This window comes from Xenopus laevis, chromosome 3S, assembly GCF_017654675.1.
Source record: "Xenopus laevis strain J_2021 chromosome 3S, Xenopus_laevis_v10.1, whole genome shotgun sequence".
NCBI lineage: Eukaryota > Metazoa > Chordata > Amphibia > Anura > Pipidae > Xenopus > Xenopus laevis.
In genome coordinates, this window is record NC_054376.1 from 8,660,708 (window position 1) to 8,685,038 (window position 24,331).

The 24,331-nt window shown below is 39.5% G+C and overlaps 1 protein-coding gene across 3 annotated transcripts in view; it reads right to left on the reverse strand.

The window, feature by feature from the left end:
- Positions 1–241: 241 nt before the first annotated feature.
- ntf3.S (neurotrophin 3 S homeolog) overlaps positions 242–24,331 on the reverse strand; it is a 53,021-nt gene continuing 28,931 nt past the window's right edge. The window contains exons 2-3 of one of the 3 annotated variants that reach the window (XM_018254271.2): positions 16,974–17,077; positions 242–1,942 (exon numbers count right to left, since the gene is read on the reverse strand). In XM_018254271.2, the coding sequence (XP_018109760.1) occupies positions 1,139–1,942; positions 16,974–16,994 (825 nt within the window). In that variant the 5' untranslated portion in view covers positions 16,995–17,077 and the 3' untranslated portion in view covers positions 242–1,138. The remainder of the gene's footprint in view (positions 1,943–16,973; positions 17,078–24,331) is intronic. The other 2 variants (NM_001092740.1, XM_041587630.1) reach the window with 2 other exon arrangements.

A 24,331-nucleotide genomic window follows, 5' to 3' on the forward strand; every position in this document is an offset into this window, starting at 1 on the left:
GTTCGCGAACCGTTCGCGAACCGCTCGCGTTTTTGCGCAAGTTCGCGAATATGTTCGCGAACTTTTTTTCCGACGTTCGCTACATCCCTAATAATAAAGTATGGTGGGAACTGTGGCTTTGTTTGGTTGAGTATAACTGTTAGAAAAGATGGTCATCCCCTTTAATACCTGAAAATAATAGCATAGGGTGAATACAACAACATGTAAACATAACGCTTTAATAATCTGAGATTTACAAAACTTCAATATATTATTGACACATTTTATTCAGTGACTGTCATTTATATACTGGATAAAAGAATTTCCATTTTACTTAAAGTAGGAATATTTTAGCAATACATTGTAGATGGAAGTTTCAGACCAAATAAACTGAAACATTAAAAAAAAAAAAAAGTTTTATAATGTGATGTTGAATTACCAGCACCATCCGTTTCAATTTTTGCTATTAAATTAAAAAGTTAAAATTTACTACCAGAGTCGTTTAAAAAGTTGTTGGCAGTAACATGACCAATTACAAAGCAAATTTGATAGAGTAAAATCTAATCTAAAAATCAATGGACCATAAACATTGCTTTAGAAACACTGTCTCAGATAAAAAGCTATGTCGATAAAACTATTCTTATATATACAAAACAAAAACACAGTAGAACATCGTTGGGGGTCTTTTCTTTGTCAACATTCATCTGTAGGGTCATTTTAAATTGTCTTTTTTTCAATACGAGGTAAAATATATTGAAATTGAATATAATGTGCATACAGTTTATACATCTCTGATATAACTGGATTTAATAGGCTTGCTTAAAAAAATCACTGGCATGAAAATACTGGAGGAAAAAATACTGACACACAAAGGTTTGGTTTTACAGTGAAGTATATACTGCTTGCAGCAAAATCTCAAACATATTCTTCCAGAATTTTGGAATGCCCGAGAGAAGGCAGAGAATTCTTCTCTTTCTTTTTTTTTTCTTCTTTTTTTTTCTTTTTGTTTCTAGGAGGGGGGCATAAAGCTTATTATATAAGTTCGCTGAAATTTAATAAATAAGAACATCTTATAATATATAAAACAATATAAACATTTATATGCTACATGCATATCATATAATTTAAAGTAATAATTTATATGTCAAAAAAAATGCAATTAAGATCTTCCTATTTTCCTTGATAATGCGCAAACACAGGACGTGTCTATTCTTATCCACCGCCAACCCACCATTTTGCTATTTTCTGAAGTCAATGCTCTCACATAAGTTTGTGATGTTTTACATTGGGAATTCCAGTGTTTGTCGTCAATGCCACGACAGCCATTTTTGACAGGTCTTGCTTCTTTACACCTTGTTTCATAAAAGTATTGTTTCACAGGAGAATTTCCTGTTTTAATTTCCCCCAACACAGTTACTTGGTGTCCTCGAATGTCAATTGCATTCAATTTGTCTGTAACCCACAAACTTTCACTGTCACAAACAGAATATTCCCCTCTATGGCCTTTATGTTCTGCAAATCTTTTTCTCCTTGAGGTTCTGTTATTTACCCCTGTTGAATGCCCAATATAATCATCCATTAAGTACAAGGGAGGAGGCTCCAAAGGAAGGCTATCACTTAGAAGTACCCTAGGTGATTTGTATCGCCGTTGCCTCTGCTGTTTTACTAGTTCTGCTTCTAATGAGATGATTGGTTGGAAGTCATGTTTCATATTATCATCCCCGTCCAAGTCAAGAAGAATTTCTGGCTTTGGTATGGCGATTTGATGGTTTTCTTTGGTATCAACTGACTGCTTGGAGATCTTGTTTTTCAAAAGGTCTGCTTGAATAAGTTTAATAAACAGAGAATTCATCGAGTTTTCTGGCAAATTCCTTTTATCCATGTTGGTAGCGTGGATGCCACAAAGATAAGGAAGAAACATCACACAAAACAGGATGGACATCACCCTATTCACCTGTAAGATCTGGGGGGAAGATAAAAAAAAAATATTATTTTTTTGTGAATATAAAAATGTAAATAACGTAGACTTCTGTGATTTTTCTGTACGTATCAAACCACCCTTCTGACATAAACTGACTAATTACTAGTGATGTTTTGGTCTAATAACTTCAACATATTTTCACAAAGTAAAGGGCTGTTGGAATTAAGACCTCCTAATATCAGTAATGTAATACTTCATTCCAGTGTCGGACTGGATCAATAGGGGCCCACCAAAAAAACCTTAGACCATGGACCCACCAAAAATTTTTAGATCAGGGGCCCACTCTCAGGACTATTTTCTTCCTCACCTCACTCAACCTCTATTCTCCTAGTCTATTTTTTTTACATACTATAATCTATTAGTCCATTTATTTAGCCTCTTTGTTCTCATAGAAATAAGGAATAGCCACGAAATAGGCCCAATATTAAGAAGCATGAGGGCCCATTGGCTGGTATCCCGGTGGGCCAGTCCGTCACTGCATCATTCTCCCTTCACTGCTCTATCCCATATGCTGAACAACTTTTATGAGTTTCATGAGTTTCAGACATTTCTCATGTAAATCAGTGCAGATTAAGTCTAACAAAGTGACCAAATGATTGCATTATTACAATAATTTTTAATGCTTAGCTACCGATATGAATTAAAAAATGACCTCTGATCATTGTTCCCAACATGCTTACCCTATATGTGTTGACTTAACAGTACAGTATAATATTCAGATTCACACTCAAAATCATGAATAACTAAGGTAGATTCATTAAATCAACAAAATGGATTTCTTCCCCATGATTTCTTTCTGGAAGTTTAGCCATAATATTGTATACTGGACATATATCATCCTCCCAACAAGTTAATTTTATTGTAAATTCCAGTAAAATGAATTGCCCCTTTAAGAGTTCACTAATGTAGGAACCCAATGGTGAGCACCATTGTTTTATAACTATGCCCCATGCCCTATTTCAATATGACCTTCTGTCTAGGTTTCTATAAATACAAAGAATCCTGCCATTGCTTGGACAGCCAATCACAGCGATAGTATGATGCAGTATAATGCAGTATGGGGAGCGCAGCATCAATGCAAAATAAATATATATCTTTAAGTAGGGATGCACCAAATCTGCTAGGATTAGGATTCAGCCAAATCCTTTATGAATGATTGAGCCGAATACTGAACGGAAAGGGATCCTAGATGGGTAAATCTTAACCTGCCTTAACATCTTATATGGTCCATCACATTCGTCTCAACACATTCTCTATATTTTTAGCAGAAACAAGAAGGCAAACTATAGGAGTCATTGTGCTAATGAACCATACCCTCTGGCCTATCCCTAGCTTTAAAATCCTATGTATCCTAGATACCAGGTGAGGCTTATAAAAGTCTAGACCAAAATGTCTTACTGGATTTCATTAACCCTTTCCATGTCAGGGATTTCTGTCTATGAATTGATGAATGTGATTATATGGCATTCTACATTACTTTCATGCAGGTGGCATAGATTCTACAACATGCAACACATCAGACTATATGGGGGCACAAATAATATGTCATTAATTACAGTACTTTCCATAGTAGTGTTGTTCCACTATAATGTTGCTAGACTACAGTTCCAACAATTATACATCTGAAGAATTAAAGCATTAATGCAGCAGTCGCAGACATATGTTGGTAAAACAGCAGCGCACAAAGAACGTTTTTCAAGTCTTCAAGGGTCAATGGCACAACTGATCTGAGAGGGTCATCAAATGAAACTTTTTACACCTACATTTTCTCTTCTTGGTTTCATTTGCTGAAGGTATGAAACACATTTTTTCTAGCTCTAAACACTAAAACAGTACTATATGCATGTTTTTAAAGGCTGATTACATTGCTACATTGGCAAGAAAGACTGAATGGTAAACTGAGTGTAGTGAAAAAAAAAAAAACTTTGTGAGGAGGATGGGATGATAAGAGAAAAGCTACCATTGTGATTTGTTCTATGGAGCATGGGTTGAAATATACTTGAGATACAAATAAGTATCAGTGTTTTACAAAACTACTCAATAACGCGAAAATTCACATTTGACAGTATTTATGATTCTTTATATACTGTAGATTAGGTGCTACTACTAGACTCCAAATTTCCCTTCATACGTATTTCTCACAACATTGTTCTTCATAAAGTCAATATTGAACCTGTTATGTGATGTTTCTTGTAATATGGGTATCAAGTTCCACATTAAATGGCTCACATCTTTTAATTTCCACTTACATTTTTGTTATATTTCCAAACCAAAAAGCTGAAGGAATATTGGAAGGGGATTTTAGTTGGCTATACATACTAATGGTGTAATAGTTGGATGATATCACATAAGGACATTTACAAAATGACAATGTATATCCATATACGGGATTAGTACATTAATAAATTAAGCTGCACCAACTGCTCTGGTTGTCCAATATTTATAGTATGACTATATTGTACATCTTCTAACTGCAATAAGAAATCTCCACCATTTGAGAAGAAGGTGATCTTTGTCAACAGATTCCACAAAACACATCTAATGATCTCCTGTTATTCTACCATAAGTTACCACTTCTGGCCAGAGAGGACACCTGGCACAGGGTGATTGCACCCCATTATCCTTTTGTACACCTCCCCCTGGTTTTTCATAATGGTAGCAAATAAACTCCAAGATGTTTTGCTAAAAGACCGTTTGCTAAAAGTTATTTTTAAGTTTTTGCTTTGCTATAATGGGGAAACATCTAAAGCCATTTTTTTCAAAAATAAGCACATTGCTTGGGTCTAGGTTGTGTCACTGTAAAGAAGCTACAGTATGTATGAAGTAGGAACAAGACCAAAAATGCCGAATACTAGGAAGCCAATCAAGATGAGAATGAAATTCTCCATGGTAGAAGGTACAATTTAGTCAATAGGAGCTGGGAAAACATTGGCCAATCTGGTGTTTGATAAGTTGGGTGCTCTTCTATGGGAATTAAACATAACAAAAGTGCCCAATTGACAATAGCCTTCAGTTTATTGCCAACCACCCTCATTCTATCCTTTTCTGCTCACAATCCTTTACAACCAAATATCCACTCTAAACAACTCTGCTCTTTAGTAATCTTCCTGGGACATTTACCAGTATCATGTCCAGAATAAGAACAACCTTGGGATAAACCACACTTCACCTAAAATGATATGCTCACTTTATCATCTAGAAAGAAATCACCTTGAAAATACCAGAAATTTAGGTACATTTAGGTCATTTTCCAATGTAAATACAGTTTGAGAACATGTTTCTTCCTACACAGAATGCAAAAAGAAACAAGAAAATAGTAAAATACACGACCAAAAGAAAGAGATGCCGGAATAACAATAATGTGCACCAATAAACACCATGATACTACTTGCCTTTTTTCATAGGGCAACTCAAACTTAGATTTTCTTATTGCAGTGTGGAGCATGACATGCAGAAGATCAAATTAACAATTATGGAAAAAAAACTGTAAAAAGGGTGGCACTGATTATATTTGGGGGCCGATTCACTAAGGGTCGAATATCGAGGGTTAATTAACCCTCGATATGGTTGAATAGTCGAACGATTTTTACTGCGAATACTTCGATTCGAAGTCAAAGTCGTAGTCGAAGGTCGAAGTAGCCCATTCGATGGTCGAAGTAGCTCAAAAAAAACTTCGAAATTCAAAGTTTTTTACCTTCGAATCCTTCACTCGAAGTTAGTGAATCGGCCCCTTAATGTGGTTATTCCTTAAAAAATTCAAAGGAAATGCTTCAGGAATGATAAACCATTAACAAAGGGGTCAAGAGGAAAATAGTGGTTCTCTATATAAGAACCAGTCCTCTGATCAATCCTCCATTTTTCTGCCATTTTACTTTTGGTCATCGGTCTTTTAGAATTATGATCCAAGCAAGAATTTAAGATCAGCTTTCTTTATAAGAGATGCATGTTTTCTTTTAAAGGGGATGTAAGCACTGTTGTTCAGATTTGGCTTAAAAAATGCGGATAGATGACCACATTAAGCTCAACATATTATCAAAGATTAAAGCATGTTTGGAACTGTAGTCTAGCACCATTAGGCTCCTGGTTCTATTCAGTCAAAACACTAATGTGCAATAGGCCTTAAACACATTTTTCACTCTCATTGAACACGTAAAGGTCACTTTGTCCTTCTAATGTTTTATTAACGGTCAGAAAGTCACATTGTCCAGTAATCTGCATATGTTAAATAACAGCTAGTGCTGCTAAGCAGGATTGTTACTGAATATCCCCTTTCATCTTGAATTAAGTATTGGCCACCAACTTTTCAAACATAAAAAGTGCTGTGTTATAGAGTGATTATGGAAGGTTAACATGCCCTTTATTGAGTGCTAATGTAGATGACAGAAAAGTAAATCCCGTGCCCAATAAAATTAAACTGTAAACACATACAGAGTGAATAAAGACTGTTGCAGTTTTTCTTAGATGCATGAACTGAAATAGCTATAAATTAATTCTTTAACAAGACAATTTGTGTAGAAAGAGATTCTGCTAGAATGCATGTGTCACTCTCAGAATTCTGCTTTCTCAGTATTATGCTCCCTTTCTGTATTTCTGTTCAGCCAAATCCCTTAATGTGATTAAAAGGGTTTTTTAGGTGAGGTACTGTATTAGTCTTTGGTAATCATAAGGAGGAATCCCCAGTTCTCTCTTTCAGCTTCCTTAAATCAGACATCAGGGATTTCCAATCTATTTTAAGGATATAGCGACTCTCCTACCACAAATATCGACAGCAAGCAAGTCTTTATAATGACAGTATAGCATAAAATATAACATGGCAAATACACCTATATAATTATAATTAATACTACATCAGCTATCAAACTCTCTTGAGTTTTAGAGGCCCATTTATCAAAGGTTGAATTTTCGAATTCATGTGAGTTTTTTTTTATCTCGAATATACCCGAAAATACTTTAAGAAAAAAATAGAATATCTAAAACTCGAACAAGCATAACCAACACAAAAACTCAAATTAAATTTGAATAGAATTAGACTAAACTTGAATCGAGTTTTTTCTCCGAAGGAAGGCTATTAACATCTTCTAATTATTCCCAGGGTATAGGCTTGATAAATCTCGAAATTCAAATTTGAATTAAAACTCTAATCAAGTTTGGATAATTCACAATTAGAGTTTTGACCAAAAAAATATTTGAATTTACTATTTGACCCCTTAATATTTTCATGATTTAATGCAAGGAATTATCTTATTTCTTCATATTACTTTTAAATTGAAACATTAATTAAGTACATAATTAAAATGAATTATTATATGCATTATCTAATTACTTTTAAATAAATGTTATCATTGAAATCAATTAATATTTCCATGATTTAATGAAAGGGATTCACTTAATGTCTCTACATTCTTATTTTTAACAAAAATTATGAGCAATGTTTTTGTTACATATTTCCTGCTATTAATATATCTATCTTGTTCCAGTCGTGTGAGAAAATTGTCACCAGCAAATATGCTGAATCTTTTTCCTGCATTATATTACAGGATAATGAAAATGTTGGGGGGGGGCAGAACAAAACATAAATTCAGAGAACTTTTTGAAGAAGTAGCTGTATGAAACTTTGCTGGAAGACATCTAGATGCTGAATGGAAATATATAGGCACACAAGTGGCATGCAGTATATCTACGTATTTAGTTAGTTGATACAATAATTTCAGAATTAATTGAAATCAATTTTTTCATCTAGTTTAATTTAATGTACTGTTTTTTATGATATTGTCCTTAAGGGGCAGGATAAAACAGAGGCTTCCTTTGAATAAGAAAGGCCAAGTTTATTTCCAAATCTAACTCATTATAACTGTTAAAAAGTCATCTCATGTCCGTGAACTTCAAACAGCTTATAAATCCAGGGGCTAGTGTTTTCTTTTAATATGAGTTTTTTTTTTTATAAATACATAGCCTCCTTCCCATTCATTTGAAATTGCTGTAATTTATAACAAACTGGTCAAAGTTTTGCCAATTTAAAAAATAGGTTGCACTGCTATTTTCAGGACAGAGCCATAAAATAGATAAAAAGTTATTCTGGAAATGACAAAGCAATGAGCCCATAAGTTTCAGCACTAATATCTAATGAGTAGAGATGTCGCGAACTGTTCGCCGGCGAACTTGTTCGCGCGAACATCGGGTGTTCGCGCTCGCCGGAAGTTCGCGAACGTCGCGCGACGTTCGCCATTTTGGGTTCGCCATTGTTGGCGCTTTTTTTTGCCCTCTCACCCCAGACCAGCAGGTACATGGCAGCCAATCAGGAAGCTCTCCCCTGGACCACTCCCCTTCCCTATAAAAACCGAAGCCCTGCAGCGTTTTTTCACTCTGCCTGTGTGTGCTGAAGAGATAGTGTAGGGAGAGAGCTGCTGCCTGTTAGTGATTTCAGGGACAGTTGAAAGTTTGCTGGCTAGTAATCGTTTTGATACTGCTCTGTTATTGGAGGGACAGAAGTCTGCAGGGGTTTGAGGGACATTTAAGCTTAGGTAGCTTTGCTGGCTAGTAATCTACCTTCTACTGCAGTGCTCTGTATGTAGCTGCAGTGGGCAGCTGTCCTGCTTCTGATCTCATCTGCTGACTGCTGCAATAACAGTAGTCCTTGTAAGGACTGCTTTTATTTATTTTTTTGTTGTTTTACTACTACTACTACTACTACTACTATAAGAGCCCAGTGCTATTAGTCTAGCAGTGTTGGGGAGTGGGACTGGTGTGCTAATCTGCTGCTCCTAGTAGTTCAGCAGCACCAACTTTAATTTTTTTTTTTTAATATTCATTTTTTTTTTATTTTACTTTTTTTTATTTTACTACCGCTGTAGTAGTGTATAAGTTGACCTTTTAGGCATTATTTGCCCTGTAGGCATTATTTGCACACTGTTTTCTTCAACCCGCCATCGAGCTGTGTGACCTTGTTCACATTCTGTCTAAATATCCATAATATTACCGTCTCCAGAAAAAACACCGGAGTCACTTTTTTCAAGCAGCCATAATATATTTTACGTAATCCGTATCCACCGCTGTAGTAGTGTATACGTTGGCCTTGTAGGCATTATTTGCACACTGTTTTCTTCAACCCGCCATCGAGCTGTGTGACCTTGTTCCCATTCTGTCTAAATATCCATAATATTACCGTCTCCAGAAAAAACACCGGAGTCACTTTTTTCAAGCAGCATTCATATATTTTACGTAATCCGTATCCACCGCTGTAGTAGTGTATACGTTGGCCTTGTAGGCATTATTTGCACACTGTTTTCTTCAACCCGCCATCGAGCTGTGTGACCTTGTTCCCATTCTGTCTAAATATCCATAATATTACCGTCTCCAGAAAAAACACCGGAGTCACTTTTTTCAAGCAGCATTCATATATTTTACGTAATCCGTATCCACCGCTGTAGTAGTGTATACGTTGGCCTTGTAGGCATTATTTGCACACTGTTTTCTTCAACCCGCCATCGAGCTGTGTGACCTTGTTCCCATTCTGTCTAAATATCCATAATATTACCGTCTCCAGAAAAAACACCGGAGTCACTTTTTTCAAGCAGCATTCATATATTTTACGTAATCCGTATCCACCGCTGTAGTAGTGTATACGTTGGCCTTGTAGGCATTATTTGCACAGTGTTTTCTTCAACCCGCCATCGAGCTGTGTGAGCTTGTTCACATTTTGTCTAAATATTGATAATATTATCGTCTCTAGAAAAACCACTTGAGTTACTTTTTTTCAAGCAGCATTCATATATTTTACGTAATCCGTATCCACCGCTGTAGTAGTGTATACGTTGACCTTGTAGGCATTATTTGCACACTGTTTTCTTCAACCCGCCATCGAGCTGTGTGACCTTGTTCACATTTTGTCTAAATATTGATAATATTATCGTCTCTAGAAAAACCACTTGAGTTACTTTTTTTCAAGCAGCATTCATATATTTTACGTAATCCGTATCCACCGCTGTAGTAGTGTATACGTTGACCTTGTAGGCATTATTTGCACACTGTTTTCTTCAACCCGCCATCGAGCTGTGTGACCTTGTTCCCATTCTGTCTAAATATCCATAATATTACCGTCTCCAGAAAAAACACCGGAGTCACTTTTTTCAAGCAGCATTCATATATTTTACGTAATCCGTATCCACCGCTGTAGTAGTGTATACGTTGGCCTTGTAGGCATTATTTGCACACTGTTTTCTTCAACCCGCCATCGAGCTGTGTGACCTTGTTCCCATTCTGTCTAAATATCCATAATATTACCGTCTCCAGAAAAAACACCGGAGTCACTTTTTTCAAGCAGCATTCATATATTTTACGTAATCCGTATCCACCGCTGTAGTAGTGTATACGTTGGCCTTGTAGGCATTATTTGCACAGTGTTTTCTTCAACCCGCCATCGAGCTGTGTGAGCTTGTTCACATTTTGTCTAAATATTGATAATATTATCGTCTCTAGAAAAACCACTTGAGTTACTTTTTTTCAAGCAGCATTCATATATTTTACGTAATCCGTATCCACCGCTGTAGTAGTGTATACGTTGACCTTGTAGGCATTATTTGCACACTGTTTTCTTCAACCCGCCATCGAGCTGTGTGACCTTGTTCCCATTCTGTCTAAATATCCATAATATTACCGTCTCCAGAAAAAACACCGGAGTCACTTTTTTCAAGCAGCATTCATATATTTTACGTAATCCGTATCCACCGCTGTAGTAGTGTATACGTTGGCCTTGTAGGCATTATTTGCACACTGTTTTCTTCAACCCGCCATCGAGCTGTGTGACCTTGTTCCCATTCTGTCTAAATATCCATAATATTACCGTCTCCAGAAAAAACACCGGAGTCACTTTTTTCAAGCAGCATTCATATATTTTACGTAATCCGTATCCACCGCTGTAGTAGTGTATACGTTGGCCTTGTAGGCATTATTTGCACAGTGTTTTCTTCAACCCGCCATCGAGCTGTGTGAGCTTGTTCACATTTTGTCTAAATATTGATAATATTATCGTCTCTAGAAAAACCACTTGAGTTACTTTTTTTCAAGCAGCATTCATATATTTTACGTAATCCGTATCCACCGCTGTAGTAGTGTATACGTTGACCTTGTAGGCATTATTTGCACACTGTTTTCTTCAACCCGCCATCGAGCTGTGTGAGCTTGTTCACATTTTGTCTAAATATTGATAATATTATCGTCTCTAGAAAAACCACTTGAGTTACTTTTTTTCAAGCAGCATTCATATATTTTACGTAATCCGTATCCACCGCTGTAGTAGTGTATACGTTGACCTTGTAGGCATTATTTGCACACTGTTTTCTTCAACCCGCCATCGAGCTGTGTGACCTTGTTCACATTTTGTCTAAATATTGATAATATTATCGTCTCTAGAAAAACCACTTGAGTTACTTTTTTCAAGCAGCATTCATATATTTTACGTAATCCGTATCCACCGCTGTAGTAGTGTATACGTTGACTTTGTAGGCATTATTTGCACAGTGTTTTCTTCAACCCGCCATCTAGCTGTGTGTATTATCGTTTCCAGAAAAACCAACTGAGTTTTTGTTGTTGTTGTTGTTTTTTTAAAAATAATGCCAGGCAAAGGCAGGCCGCCACGCAGAGGCCGTGCTAGGGGCCGTGCTGCTATGCAATCCTGTGGCCCTAGCAAATTGCCCAGTTTTAAAAAGCCAATGACCCTGAACTCCCAAAATGCTGAAGAGGTAGTTGACTGGCTTACACAGCACACCCCATCCTCTACCGTTTCTAACTTTACCACAACATCCTCCTCATCCTCCACTGCTATGGCCACCCCACGTAACACTTCCTCCACCACCGGTGCCCCTTCTTCACTGGGGTCAGAGGAGTTATTTTCCAATGAGTTTCTTGAACTGAGTAATGCGCAACCATTATTGCCAGAAGAAGATGAAGGAGATGAGGACCTTACACCAGATTTAATTCTGGCAGAGAACACGATAGAGATGGACATAATGAGTGATGAGGAGGAGGTCCCCGCTGCTGCTTCCTTCTGTGATGTGTCAGAAGAAATTGATGCATCTGAGGAGAATGATGATGAGGAGATTGATGTTTTGTGGGTGCCTAGTAGAAGAGAGCAAGAGGAGGGTAGTTCAGATGGAGAGACGGAGAGTCAGAGAGGCAGTAGGAGAATAAGACTTAGAAGAAGCAGGGAGGACAGCCCGCAGGGATCAGCAGGGCAACAACATGTATCGGCACCTGTGTTCAGCCGGCCAACGCACCCGCCATTGCCGCCAATACCGCCAACTCCGCCAACTTCTACTGTTACCGCCAGATCGCACACTTCCAAAAAGTCAGCAGTGTGGGATTTTTTTAATGTGTGTGCCTCTGACAAAAGCATTGTAATTTGCAATGAGTGCAGTCAGAAACTGAGCCTTGGTAAGCCCAACAGCCACATAGGTACAACTTCTATGCGAAGGCACATGAGCGGCAAGCACAAAGCACTTTGGGAGCAACACCTCAAAGGCAACAGGCAAACTAAAAGCCACACTCCTTCTGGTCCAGCATCTTACTGCTCTACCTCTGCTCTCCTTGACCCGTCTGAACCACCCTCCACTCCGCCTTCCACCTTGACCACCTGTTCCCATTCCCAGTCATCTGCCACCAGCCAAGTTTCTGTGAAGGCCATGTTTGAGCGTAAGAAGCCAATGTCTGACTGTCACCCCCTTGCCCGGCGTCTGACAGCTGGCTTGTCTGCACTCTTAGCCCGCCAGCTTTTACCATACCAGCTGGTGGACTCTGAGGCCTTCCGCAAATTTGTAGCAATTGGGACACCGCAGTGGAAGGTACCCAGCCGCAATTTTTTTTCTAAAAAGGGAATACCACACCTGTACCAACATGTGCAGAGCCAAGTTACCGCATCTCTGTCACTTAGTGTTGGGCCAAAGGTCCATATGACTACTGACGCATGGTCCTCCAAGCATGGTCAGGGCAGGTATGTCACCTACACTGCCCACTGGGTGAACTTGGTAATGGCTGGGAAGCAGGGAATGGGTAGCTCAACAACAACAGTGGAGTTGGTGTCACCGCCACGGATTGCACGCGGTTCTGCCACCACCTCTACTCCTCCATCGCTCTCTACCTCGTCTTCTTCTTCTTCTTACTCTGCTGCTGGGTCCTCCTTCTCCTCCTCCACACCTGTGCACCCCCAGCTCCCCCTAGGCTATTCGACATGCCAGGTACGCCGTTGTCACGCTGTCTTGGGGATGACGTGCCTGGAAAGCAAAAACCATACCGGATCTGTACTCCTGTCATCTCTGCAGTCACAGGCCGATCGGTGGCTGACCCCACACCAACTGCAGATCGGAAAAGTGGTGTGTGACAATGGAAGCAATCTGTTGGCAGCGTTGAGACTAGGCAATTTAACACATGTGCCCTGCATGGCACATGTGTTAAATTTAATAGTCCAACGTTTTGTCTCCAAGTACCCAGGATTCCAGGACGTTCTCACCCAGTCCAGAAAGGTGTCGGCCCATTTCAGACGTTCCTACACAGCCATGGCACGCCTTGCTGACATTCAGCAGCGCTACAACATGCCAGTCAGGCGTTTGATTTCTGACAGCCAGACTCGCTGGAATTCAACGCTCCTTATGTTGGAACGTCTGCTGCAACAACAAAGGGCCGTCAACGAGTACCTTTTTGAACTGGGTGGTAGGACTGGATCTGCACAGCTGGGGATTTTTTTCCCCCGTTACTGGGTGCTTATGCGCGATGCCTGCAGGCTCATGCGACCTTTTGAAGAGGTGACAAATATGGTCAGTCGCACCGAAGGCACCATCAGCGACCTAATACCCTTCGCTTTCTTCCTGGAGCGTGCCGTGCGACGAGTGACAGATGAGGCTGTAGACCAGCGTGACGAGGAGCTGGAAGCGCACGATTTCTGGTCGGAATCACCAGAACGAACCCAGGCACCTGCTGCAACGCAGGGAGAGGTGCCAGAAGTGGAGTCAGAGGAGGAAGGTGGCTTTGTGGAGGAGGAGGAGGAGGACCAACAGGAGCAGGCTTCCCAGGGGGCTAGTGGTGACCTTTTGGGGACCCCTGGTCTTGTACGTGGCTGGGGGGAGGAGACCGTGGATGATGCAGTCCTTGATAATGAGGAAGCGGAGATGGATAGCTCTGCATCCAACCTTGTGAGAATGGGGTCTTTCATGCTGTCATGCCTGTTGAAGGACCCCCGTATCAAGAGGCTTAAGGAGAAGGACCTGTACTGGGTCGCAACGCTACTAGACCCTCGGTACAAGCATAAAGTGTCAGAAATGTTACCAACATACCACAAGTCCGAAAAGATGCGGCATTTACAAACCAGCCTGCAAAACATGTTGTACAATGCTTTTAAGGGTGATGTCACTTCAGGAACTCATCAACATTCCAGGGGCAGAGGTGCCAGTAATCCTGCCACGAGCACACCTGCAAGGACAAAGCCCTTTGGCCAGTCTGTAACGTCAGACATGCAAATGTTTTTCTGTCCAAGGCAGCGCCACAACCCTTCTGGATCCACCCTCAAAGAACGCCTCGACCGGCAGGTAGCGGACTACCTGGCATTAACTGCAGATATCGACACTCTGAGGAGCGATGAACCCCTGGACTACTGGGTGCGCAGGCTTGATCTGTGGCCAGAGCTGTCACAATTTGCCATGAACCTCTTGTCTTGCCCAGCCTCAAGTGTGCTCTCAGAAAGGACCTTCAGTGCAGCAGGAGGGATTGTAACTGAGAAGAGAACTCGCCTAGGTCACAAAAGTGTCGATTACCTGACCTTTATTAAAATGAATGAGGGGTGGATCTCGGAGGGTTACTGCACGCCGGAAGACTTGTTCTGACTTCTATGCAGCTGTCCTTCTCTTCAAGCCTCATGACTCCACACACAGCTGTCCTTTAGCGTCCTCCTCCTCCCTCCGCCACCGTTACAAACTAGGGTGCAAACCCTACTGGTTTAATTTTTTCTGGCCTCTGTGCTTCAGTGGCTGCAACCAAAAAAACTGGGCAAACAATGTCTACAAGGTCAACGTATGGCAAAAAATGACTATTTTCAGCATTTATATGGCATATTTTTTCTGGCAACTGTGCTTCAGTGGCTGCAACCAAAAAAATGCATATTTTCTGCATTTATATGGCATAATTTTTCTGGCCTCTGTGCTTCAGTGGCTGCGTCCAAAAAAATGCATATTTTCTGCATTTATATGGCATAATTTTTCTGGCCTCTGTGCTTCAGTGGCTGCAACCAAAAAAATGCATATTTTCTGCATTTATATGGCATAATTTTTCTGGCCTCTGTGCTTCAGTGGCTGCAACCAAAAAAAATTATATTTTCAGCATTTATATGGCATAATTTTTCTGTCAACTGTGCTTCAGTGGCTGCAACCAAAAAAATTTATATTTTCAGCATTTATATGGCATAATTTTTCTGGCCTCTGTGCTTCAGTGGCTGCAACCAAAAAAATTTATATTTTCAGCATTTATATGGCATAATTTTTCTGGCAACTGTGCTTCAGTGGCTGCGACCAAAAAAATGACTATTTTCAGCATTTATATGGCATATTTTTTCTGGCCTCTGTGCTTCAGTGGCTGCGGCCAAAAAAACTGGGCAAACAATGCCTACAAGGTCAACGACGTTGACCTTGTAGGCATTGTTTGCCCAGTTTTTTTGGCCGCAGCCACTGAAGCACAGAGGCCAGAAAAAATATGCCATATAAATGCTGAAAATAGTCATTTTTTGCCATACGTTGACTCAACGTATATGGCAAAAAATGACTATTTTCAGCATTTATATGGCATATTTTTTCTGGCAACTGTGCTTCAGTGGCTGCGACCAAAAAAATGCATATTTTCTGCATTTATATGGCATAATTTTTCTGGCCTCTGTGCTTCAGTGGCTGCAACCAAAAAAATTTATATTTTCAGCATTTATATGGCATAATTTTTCTGTCAACTGTGCTTCAGTGGCTGCGACCAAAAAAATGCATGTTTTCTGCATTTATATGGCATAATTTTTCTGGCCTCTGTGCTTCAGTGGCTGCAACCAAAAAAGTTTATATTTTCAGCATTTATATGGCATAATTTTTCTGTCAACTGTGCTTCAGTGGCTGCGACCAAAAAAATGCATATTTTCTGCATTTATATGGCATAATTTTTCTGGCCTCTGTGCTTCAGTGGCTGCAACCAAAAAAATTTATATTTTCAGCATTTATATGGCATAATTTTTCTGGCAACTGTGCTTCAGTGGCTGCGTCCAAAAAAACTGGGCAAACAATGTCTACAAGGTCAACGTATGGCGAAAAATGACTATTTTCAGCATTTATATGGCATATTTTTTCTGGCAACTGTGCTTCAGTGGCTGCGTCCAAAAAAACTGGGCAAACAATGCCTACAAGGTCAACGTATGGCAGTTGTTTAAAGAGAACAGTAGATTACTAGCCAGCAAAGCTACCTAAGCTAAAATGTCCCTCAAATCCCTGCAGACTTCTGTCCCTCCAATACAGAGCAGTATCAAGCAGATTACTAGCCAGCAAACTTACTATCATCTGTCCCTGAAATCACTAACAGCTCTCCCCCTACACTATCTCTTCCAAGCACACACAGGCAGATTTTTCAGATACATTTTTGCCCTTGATCCCCCTCTGGCATGCCACTGTCCAGGTCGTTGCACCCTTTAAACAACTTTAAAATCATTTTTCTGGCCAGAAATGTCTTTTCTAGATGTTAAAGTTCGCCTTCCCATTGAAGTCTATGGGGTTCGCGAACCGTTCGCGAACCGCTCGCGTTTTTGCGCAAGTTCGCGAATATGTTCGCGAACTTTTTTTCCGACGTTCGCTACATCCCTACTAATGAGCAGCTCGCATGATAAGACCTGGGAATATTTAGTAACATTAGGGAAATGGTCAAACCATTCCAAATCAATGACACTGTTTCAGGGCGTAGATATGCATATAGAAAAAAAACAACAGTCTATAAATGTTTCTTGCCTCACCACAGATTCTTCTTTTCCCATGTGAATTAAGCCTGTCTTCAGAAGTTCTTCAAAAACTTGGATTCATTCTTTATTCCACACCCTGAACTTCGTCCAGGAATAACCTGCAATGTACAATATACCCCTGGTAATTTATACAGATATTTGGCTAACTATGCAGAGTTAATGCATGTGCCAAGACTACTTATGGCCCCTTCAATGACAACATTGCATATAGACAGAACATAATAAACTTAGTATGAAAGGTAAAACTGGCATGTCGTTTTTTACCAGTTCATGATGGCTAGAGTTAGAATGATTGACTGCAGAAAAATATTTACTGAGGGGGAACACGTTGGGACTTATGGTATTTAGACAAGTAGTTTGAAAGGTTTTTCTACCAACCACCCTGTGCTTTAGAAGTGACTTAATGTCCGAATGACAACAGATCTACAGTGCACAGTGTTGATGACTGTCGCCAACAGAACACAGAGCATTCAAACGATAGATTGATCAATGCTTACATGCACTGCTACTGGATAATATTTCATTTGTCCACATGTCTATGTTCCTTCTTAAACAAGTTTTGAATTATAATGTTGTATTATTACTATACATAGTATTCTCCTATTTGATGCAGTGCCCAAGCTCAAGGAATATCTTAATAAATTATCTATTCAACATTCTGATCTTAGTTTATATTTACCTGATCACAGAAAAGGTATTCTGTTTGTCTGACAAGATCTATCTCACATAAATTCATTTTGGCTCACATATTGTCCTAAGTATCATCTCTAGCCATAAAGATATTGCACATTCAAATGTATAATTCCAATCATCACTTTCAAGAGTCTTATAAAGGGCAACTAAAGGCTGTCAGCCTTAGGCTACTTAAACCCAACCATAAAGCTGTCCCACTGCAGCCCTAGCTCCCTATAAAAGCTGATGCACAACATAATTCCAATGGAAAACAAGTCACCAATGGGAATTCCACTGACCTAAAACATAATTACAGATGTAAGATAATTCCTCACTGAGAATGCTGATGCTCAGCATTATGTCAGCCATCTTGCTTTTATCTTACATACAAAGATTATTGTGCAATTTTGGGTTATTAAATTATAATGGAATCAACCATGGGGAGAAGGACAGACTTCCAATGCCAAATGCAGGAATAAAGAACATGTTGCCAGATTTACAGATTTACACAGATTAGCTAGGATTTGTAGCCCAGTAACAATTATGTAATGAGTGGTTAATGATGGTTGAGTAGTGCAGTACGGCACGATTTGGTTTTATCAAAAGTCAAATTTTAATGTTATGTAATTTTTTTTAACTCTAATAAATTGGAATGCACTCACAAGTTGAATGGGAGGTTATTTATGAAACAACTTGAATGTCTTAACATTCGATCGAATAGGAACAACCCCAAAAATTCAAATCGAATTTGAATCAAGTTTTATTCAAAAAACAACCTTGAGTGTCGGAAAGGCTATTAACATGTTCAAATGGTTCAACGTATCTCTGACATTGACTTCTACATGATCTCGGCAGGTTTAAGGTGGTGAAGTATCAAATTTGAACTGTTTTCAGGGTCGACGTATGATACATCTCACATTCGAATTGGTGGTTTTAAATTTGAAATTGTGAGTTTTGACCAAAAAAAAAAAATCAAAAATTCGAATTTACCATTCGAACCTTAGTAAATCTGCCCCTTGGCGTCTCTTTACATGTGATATAATACCCTTAGTATCTCCAGATTAGATTGCCCAAATTCAATTGCAGATTCAAGAGTTGTCACTTTAATTTTGAGGCCCCGATCATTTCCACTAGGGAAAGAAATAAAATGCATGAAATAAAGCTCATGCATGCAACATAGAAATGTAAATGGTGCTGTTGAAGTATGGCCTACCCAATAGTACTGAACACCCTATATCATTAAACATATTAGCAATGGTAAGGCATGTTGGGAGCTTGTCCTGCAATAGCAGTGATGTTTGTTTTTTTTTTTTTTAGAAATACTAGTAGCTAAAACAGAAGTATAAAATAAAGAAAATCCTCCAATGAGACAGTTTACTGTTCTTCCAGCTTGAAGAGGTAAATTAGCTTAGTTTTAGCACTAAAAAGCTGCGTCTGATTATAATGAAATATCAGCACATCATAACTATATAGTAATATCTAAATTAGATAACAGCAACATTCCTTGCCTCGGGGAGGTCTTTTTTTGACTTGGTTTCTGGTCTGCAATGCCGAATGTAGTCGGAAATAATTTTTTGCAGCAAGAGGCAAAATGCATTTTTTTCTACTTTGCGTACTGTGTACTGCATTGTCTAAATGGCTGCAGGCATTTGCTCTCCATTTCGGTGCAGAGACTGAGAATACAACTTTGATTGTGTTAGTAAGTGATGGGCAGATCTATGGCATTTTGCTTTGCCGAAAAATTCACAAAACAGCGAAAAATGTGCAAAATGCATTGGTCTTCAAATGCATGCATAAAAGTCAATGGGCGTCTGATTAATTTTGATGCGTGTCATTTTTATGCGCGCAATTTTTTTTGTTTTTCGCCATCGGATTTTCGCTGTACTTTTGCAAATATATTTGCCGGCGGCAAAACTTGGAAATTTGCCACAATTTGAGGCCTGACAAATTTTTTTGCCCATCACTAGTATTAGCAGTGGGCAAGTGCTTGCAAATGCAAGGGAGCTCTAATGGGGGCACTCCTGCATCCTTAGTGCTCTAACACTTGTACCCCAGGAATAAGTGGAGTAAGTATGCAGCGGTTTTTGCACACTGCTTGTGGTGATGTTCATCCATACAATATAATACAGTAAAACAATACAAAACTGATCATGATAACATAAAAAAAATGATGTTCTTTATGGACAATACCAAAAGGTCTAAGGCAAATACTACTAATGGTCCAAAAAAGTATTTGCATTTATAGGAAGCAATCCAGTGTTAGCAGTAGTGGTTTAATCCCTACCAGTAGTAGCAGTGATTAAAACATGGTGTGTGACATGGGCCTAAGGTAGTGACACACTAGATTACGTTTTCGGATTAGGGCTGAGTCACTACAGTAAATCTTGAGATTTAAAATGCAGGTGCTTTTATTAACATAGACCTCACACTTCAGAAATTAAATTCTGCAGAATAGGAAGGTAAAGTAAATAACAGATACTAGATACAGTAGATACAATGATATGCCTTCATTGCCAAGTCAAACCAGAACACATTTAAATTTACAAAATTCTCAATATGCTATTTTTTTCTGAATTTCAGTTTGCTAAGAGAGAAGCTGGTCTACAGCGTAAGTTCCAGCCCCTGGACGGCATCTGTATCCAATCAAAAAATATATATCACAGAGCACCCCAAAAGCCAGGATGAAATTAAAACTCCATTTTTTATTTATCCATTTAAAAACAGTATGGACAATTTGCATTGTATTTTAATGATTCTCATTCTGAGATCTACGGTATAGGAACATGGCTATTCTACTTACCACAGTACACAAGTTTTCAGTAACGTAACTATAGGTCGCATGGCCCTGGTATCTGTTTTTGAGTTATTGAAAAGCTTTTCTCATCAGTGCAATCTTGTGCAAACATGAAATGCACACCGTAGAGGGTGACATTAGTCCTCGAAGTTACCATTGTTTTAGTTGCACATGCAATAGCACTACAGGTGCAAAATTAAGTCTCATAGGGTCTGTTAAACATGAACCCTGCACCAGTGCTGCCAGACACATGGAAACCCATTAAATGGATCCCATAGACAGATGGTAAGTAGTGCTTTGCAGCCCTAGACATTCACTAGACCAGTGGTCCCCAACCAGTGGCTCATGAGCAACATGTTGCTCACCAACCCCAAGGATTTTGATCCCAGTGGCCCCAAAGCAGGTGATTATTTCTGAATTCCAGGTTTAAAGGCACATTTTAGTTGCATAAAAACCAGGTGTACTGCCCAACAGGGGCTACCAAATAGCCTGTCCTTATTTGGCACCCCAGGAACATTTTTCATACTCTTTTTTACATCAGAATGTTGCTCACAAGTATTAAAGGTTGGGGACCCTTGCAATAGACTGTGGGTCTGAATGATGTGCAAGCAAGTGACCTCCATCACCCACACAAGCAGCAATGCATTTAGTGCAAGGCATAGTCCAATGTGTTCCATTCTAGGAGAAAAATGGCTCAGGCCAAATTGACAAATAGAGAGTGCATTTTTTGAAGTTTATATGTTGACCTATAATGGTAAATGAGTCCTACTACTTCATATAACTCATTTTCTCCACCTAAAATGCTGAAAAAATATCACTAATTTTCTCTCCAGCAACTGCATTTTCGGTCCATCGCAGTCTGGCTTCCACCCAAAATCTTTTTGACCATTGGCTTACTCTCAACCAAACTCTACTCCTGCTTTTTTAAAGCATCTTTCACTGCTCGACTGTGGTCGGAGTACAATTTCAGGAAATAAACTGACCGCAAAAAGTCTGTATTATAGGTCAACCATTAAAGGTCAACCAACCTCTCAATACCCAAAAGGGAAATGATTAAAGGGCCATTATGATTTTATGTAATATTTTGTTCTTGTCTTTTGTCTTTATGAAAGCAGCCTAGCTTAAAGGAGAACTAAAACACAACAAATAATTAGGCTAAAAATACTTAACTTTTGGGCTTCTTTAACAGCTTAAGGCTGCCCTTTAACAGTCCCTTTGCAGATGCACCTGTAGCTCCTTATCTTCCTGTTTGCTGATGCTCCATACAAGCTAGTGTGTTCTGTATTAGAATTAATTAAGCCACTATGACAGATAAAACTTCCTTTTCTGCTATTGTTTTAATGACCTGATGCAACCTCTAAGCTTAGCTTCTCAACAGCAGCCCAGAGCTCACTGAGCATGTGAATTGTCATTAGCGTTCAAAAGATTACAGGATCCAAAATGGGGAACTCCTCTGCACAACTTTAAAGCCCTGGATGTTTTTAGCATTTTTTTAGCATTGAGTACAACAAGAAATGTGCTATAATCCTTAGGTTAAATGAGATTTGTTGAGGTTCCACCTACAACGTAATGCCACCTGGGCTGTCTCATCCTTTAACAGGTATCCCACAGCTTTTAATATTCCTCTCTGCTTCATAAAAATAATTTCAATCACAAAACATGGGAAACAATCTTTTCCCACAGAACCCTCTTAACTCATATCAGAAACCTGATTATTTAATGTTGAAATCTCCCCCCCAACGCATCCACCCTATCTTAAGGTTTTTTTTTTTTCTAAAACCAAAACTCGCTTACGTTGCCAGATGACTAGCTTTGTGGTTTTGTGATATGGCTGCATAACCCAAGTCCATTAAGTGACATTCCAATAGTAGATTTGTCAAGTTTGTCGTTCTTTATATCTAATCTCAGGATGACAGTGTTATAAAGCAGCGCCGATATCCTACTCATTAATCTGGATCAAGACCATGTTCACATTAATAAAGTGCTTGAAAAACGATGTCGCAAATATGAAACATGATCGCTGGTGCTGCACAGGGAAAGCTGTTAGAGCATTTGACATGCTAAACATATCTGACCTTTTCTTAGGCCGGGACGATGATTAGCTTGGTTTCTCATGGGAACCTGTACCAGAGTCATCTTCTAGTTTGTGACTCCACTTGTCAACACTACATAATGCAACTCGTTCTTCTTTTTGTCTAGCACAGACTTTTACTAATAGGAAACTATTTTACCAGCGGGACAAAATAAAAATCTTTATAAATGGACAAATCTATGAAATACCAGAATAAACTGAAGGACCTCTACATCATTGGCAATCTTATCTAGGAAATTTCTCAATTCAAAATGACAAGCAAGTCAAAATTGTTGTTATTTTTCTCTTTTTATAAAGCATCAATGCTCAATATGTCATAGTGCTATCACCATAAAAAGCAAAATACTGATATATTATCTAGGGTTATTATCATAAGCTTAGCATGAGATGTAAGTGAAAGCTTCACTGTGAATTGTCATGATCATTGCAAGTTTGCCTTGTTGGTATTAGAATGTAATCAAAATAAAATACAGACATAGTGCAGATCAGGAAGATAACATGTTTCATGCAGTGCTGCTCGACCCAGACTATATAACCCTGCATACTTTTCCATATTACCAATGTTTAAAGGGAGCTGTAAATACAGAGCTGAAACCCCAAAGAAACTCTCCCTCAGTCCCCTGTTGCAACTTGCACTCTCTAACTTGCACATCTTAAAAACATGTAAGTTAGGGTACAGGTAGCAGGGCTGGAACTAGGGGTAGGCAATGGTGTGGGGTGCTGGGCAAAGGTCTTCTGCCTATCCCTAGTTCAGGTTTGCTCCCCTGCTGCTCTTGCCTCCATCCTCTCTCCTCCCCTCCCCTCTATTACTCTCCCCTCCCTCTGTCACTCCCCCCTACCTCCCTCCCTTGCCCTTCTCCTTCGTTGCTCTCCCCTCCCTCCATTTTCTTCTATTATGGAGCATGCTCACACTCGTGAGCGAGCGCGGACATACGGGGGGGGGGGGGCGGCGGGGGATAGCCGACCAGAGTTTCCAGGATACTCATAAATGCAGTGCTACTGGATATAATTATTCTATGTTTAGGGTTTTTATTGAACACTTTACAAAAGGAAAATGAGCAAAGTGCAAACATTGCACTTCCCAGTCCCGGGCCAAATCGGCCAGGCTCCCTAGGCAACTTCAAACAAAGACGTTTGCTCAAGAACCCATGCACGAAAAAAGACGAGAAGGACCCATGCATGAAAAAAGACGAGAAGGACGCATGCGCGAAAAAAGAGACAAGAAGGACGCATGGGTGAAAAAAGACAAGGACACATGTCCGAAAAAAGATGAGAAGGACACATACACATGCATGCTTTAGGATGGAGAGGCCGGCCAGAGCACCAAGACGGGACCAGACTAGGGGGTAGAAGGCAGAGAAGATGCGTGCCTGGTGCCCTCCAGTTTTGCACCCTAGGCATGCTTCCCATCATGATTGACCCCTTAAACATGAAATGTGCTGTAATCCTTAGGTTAAATTAGCTAATCTAGCTACAGAGATTTGTTGAGATGCCACCTGGGCTGTTTCATCCTTTAACGGGTATCCCACGGGTTTTAATATTCATCTCTGTTTAAACAGACCTGTTTAAACACTGTGGATTTTTATACCAGTTCGGCAGAACTCCTGTTCTGCCGAACTGGTATAAAAATCCACAGCGTTTAAACAGGTCTGTTTAAACAGAGATGGCATCATAATTTGGGTGTGGCCAGGTATTCCAGACTTGGCCCGGTGTTCTGGGGGCATGGCCAAATACCTCCTGGAAATCAGTGTAATAGCTTGAACAAAGCTGTAAATATAATGGCTAACATGTAGA